Source organism: Chondrus crispus, genomic scaffold, assembly GCF_000350225.1.
Source record: "Chondrus crispus Stackhouse genomic scaffold, scaffold_120, whole genome shotgun sequence".
In the NCBI taxonomy this organism is placed as follows: Eukaryota; Rhodophyta; class Florideophyceae; order Gigartinales; family Gigartinaceae; genus Chondrus; species Chondrus crispus.
The window spans coordinates 110,039-113,660 of record NW_005178984.1 but is presented as its reverse complement, the minus strand read 5'-3'; the positions used below and the strand labels follow the sequence as shown (position 1 = coordinate 113,660).

At 52.8% G+C, this 3,622-nt stretch overlaps 1 protein-coding gene across 1 annotated transcript; it reads right to left on the bottom strand.

Annotated features, from left to right (window-relative positions):
- Positions 1-673: 673 nt before the first annotated feature.
- Positions 674-2,146, bottom strand: CHC_T00001983001 (hypothetical protein). Its single transcript, XM_005712875.1, has one exon. It carries the CDS (start codon positions 2,144-2,146, stop codon positions 674-676), a length of 1,473 nt encoding a protein of 490 aa, XP_005712932.1.
- Positions 2,147-3,622: the final 1,476 nt, after the last annotated feature.

Below are 3,622 nucleotides of genomic sequence, written 5' to 3'. Positions count from 1 at the left end.
GGCCCCGACTTTTATGCGCACCGCGCGCGCGCGCGTGAGCAAGTAGAGTCGCGGCGGAGAAGCGTCCGCCACGCGACTGGAACGCGGCGGGCACACGCGCGCTGTCCATGCGTTTGGCGGGGACGGGCAAAACCCCGCCGCCCGCGGCGACGGGCGCGCTCGATGTCGATTGTGTCGCGCGGGCGGCGCGCGCAAGAAGGGGGGTGCAGATGGGGGAATGGCGAACATTGATATGGTAGATTTCAACTTAGGCACGGCGTCCAAGATGGATCGGGTCAAGGGCAGGTGGACATCAGAGGTGTGCGAGCTCTTGACAGATGTGCAAGTAGACAGGATTGTATCGTATCAGACGTTACAAGGCTGGTGGACACTAGCTAGTCTCGTCTCAGGGCATCAAAAAATGCTGCTGCAACATACGAGAGCGGGAAAGAAGTCCGCGGTGGCGAACCGCTGACTTGAGAGAGATTAACTTTAGGCACACGAAAACTTCAAAGCTGAGCTTTGGCCCTATGCTAACGTGATACGGTAAGCGCGGATTAATGTGAGAAGTTTATAAGAGCAATCGGGATAAGGTTGAATGATAATAATGTGTTAGGTTGTGAAAAGGTTAACTCTAATGCTACCGTGATGCCAAAACCGGGAGCGCTATTTCGCTAAAAATCGGGCTTTCTGTCTAATTCAAAAACTTTCTACAATTGTACGCCTTACAAAGGCATGGGATTTTCAGATCTTCGGCTTCAAAGTCGAACTTGTAGTCGTATGTCAACTCTTCTCCTTTCTTGATGTTTCTCTTGCTGTAAAAGACAATCTTGTCTTCACCATCAATGGATATGATCTTTGCGGTGATGTTTGGATCGCACGAATGGTTAATGAACCTCGCAATACATCCTTTGTGCGTGGCATCCAGTACCATACCGTTTGACAGGCGGAATAAGTAGGAGTCTCCCATACCCCGTCTTGTGTACTTTTCCTGGCGCAGGTTTGCTACTGAGCCGCGAATAATTTCACCGATGTACTCGATTACAAACTCGCCGGCTTCAATTGGTGCGAGGGCGAAGAGGCCCATGCCGTGAATGATTGACTTTCGATACTTTACCGGTTGCCTGCGCTGCTTCAGACTATTTGCTGTGAATAGGTCATTCTTGGGATTGATCATCCTTAGTTGCTTCCGAAGTGATCGGTTGAGTTGCCTATTCTCTCGCTTCGAATATTCCAACGAACGGTTTTCAGACTGATGGTGGCTCTTGAGTTGTTTGGAGGCAGCCCGCCATTCTTTTTTGTCGTAACCCGCAGTTCGTGCACTCTTTGATTCTGTTTTTTCTGCGACTGCAACAAGATCAGCCTTTGCCGGTTCAACTGTGCCCATGGAACTCTTTGAAATTTTGAGTTTGGACATATCGCAAAGAGAGACCGGGGCACCATTGACTGCATCCGAAAATGCAACCGCTGTTTCTCTCGGAGATACTTCAATCGGTTTCCGGCGCTTGCATGCCTGTAACTGGTCGGTCTTAGAATCATCTTCTTCGTCTGAACTCTCGTGATAACTTTGAATTTGAGTTCGTTTTCTCTTGGTGGCTGCAACGTTCCCACCTAGCCGCGGATGGAGATCCACGGGCATTGATGAATCAGAGTTTTCGTACTCGTCGTGCTCTCGGAGTGCATCGCATTTACCCAAAGGCTCTTGTCCCATGCATTGAGAGGATCCCTTCACATCGCCGACCTCACTAGGATGTGCCAGCTTGTTGAGCATGGATGTGCTGTGTACCGTTGAGCTTGCCGTTCTGTGATCTTCCACAATCAGATTAGAAGTGTGCGCCTCGACGTCCATAGAATCATCTGAGCTCCAAGTCATAGCCGCCGATGTAGGAATTTCGTTTGTGGGGACCTTGCTGGACTGACTTTGACCATCCGAGTTCTGGTTGGAGTGTGACGAATCAAGGTTGTTTGTCACAACGTCTGAGCGAGTGCTTTCTGGGACTGTCTTCAACTTCGCGCGATCGAGAGAGCTTCTCGTAAGTCTTTCGCGTCGGCTCGTTCCGCTCAACGACGCAGAGATCTCCTCCCTCTTCTCACCCGCTTTCTTCGGTCGGCTCGCACTGCGAAAATAGTCATCCAAGTAGTCATTGCTTGCTCGTGAAGTGCGCATTTCTGTAGCAGCGCTTGCTTTTTTCTCCTTGGGGAGTTGGGATTTGCTGGCCTTTCGTTCTTCTCTGAGCTTGCGTTCTTTGACGTACTCCATCACTCTTTTGTTCACAAAAACTTCGAGATGGCGTTCCTGGCGTACGAGAATGTGCTGTCGGATTTCCTCATAAACAATAGTATGAATATCCTTTTCCACGTTGTCAGCGGAAGTGTCGTTGTTTGTCCACATTTGACTTGTCGAAGGTTTCAAAGAACTCGGTTTGGTATGGGCCTCCTTCTCGGTGCGCAACGCACTGGCCCCCTCAAAATGGAACTTCTTCCGCGGGCTGTGCTTTTCATCAGAGCGTCGCAGGGTCTCAGCATCCGTTTGGCTTGGGCGGGTGTGAAAATCGCGGGGGGTTTCGTGCTGTGTACCACGACGTTGTTCGTGACCGTGCTCACGGCTCCCTTCATTGCTTCTCTCCTTCCTTCGTACACGACTTGTATCCCGCTTTCCTTGAGGGCTCACGTCTCGCCTCCCCTCACGACTCATGTCTCGTCGTCGTTCACGGCTCACGCCTCGCCTCCGCTCACGACTAACATCTCGTCGTCGTTCACGGCTCACGCCTCGCCTCCGCTCACGACTAAAGTCTCGTCGTCGTTCACGGCTCACGTCTCGTCTGTGGTCTAGCCTCGCATCTCGTCTCCGTTCGCGGCTCGCGTCTCGTCGCTTCTCGTGTGCTCTGATCGGGCTTTCGCCGTAACTCTCGGGGCGCTGGTTTTGGCGGTTTCGGCCATGCCCTCTTTCACGACCCGTGTCCCGTCCTCTCTTAAAGGCTCTCTCCCGAGAAGGATCTCTGCTATTTTCGCGCCTTCGGTCACGCCTTCTCTCGTCATAGGAGTCCCAATCTCTCTCGAACCGTCTCTCTCGACTGAAATCACGGTTTCTATCGCGCCTCCTTTCGCGGCTTCGGCAGCGGTTTCTTTCACGACTCGTATCCAATCCTCTTTCATACCATCTCTCTCGACTGGGATCACGGCTTCGGTCGGACCTTCTTTCGCGGCTTGTGTGACGTCGTCGATCCCGGCTTCTCTCGCGACTTGTTGTACGGCACCTCTCTCTCTCTCTCTCCCGACTAGGCCGGCGCGTAGCCCTTCGCTCCTCATCGTTGTCGTCCTCGGCGGTTCTGCGATACTTCCGATGTCTGGGGGAGTGGTCGCGCCATGGCCTTCGCTCCTCTCCATCGCGACGCGAATGGTGATAGGTGGAGTCCTGAAAGCGGGAGTGCTTCCGCCTAGAGCGGTGGGCATACTCAATGCAACAAAGTTGGAGTTGTTGATTGGCAAGACGTCTCGGGGCCATGTCGAAAGCGGCGTCGCGATCCCTCTCCTTCTCAAAGGTGACGACAAAAGAGTTTTCTGCCACCTCGACGACGCGATCGGGGTAAAAGCGTGTAAAGAAATCGCGGACGGCATCGCGATGCAGGTCATCACCCCTGTA

What these genes read in the sequence shown, in the direction of transcription:
- CHC_T00001983001 (XM_005712875.1), bottom strand. Translation starts at nt 2,146, where the DNA reads ATGCGCACTTCACGAGCAAGCAATGACTACTTGGATGACTATTTTCGC.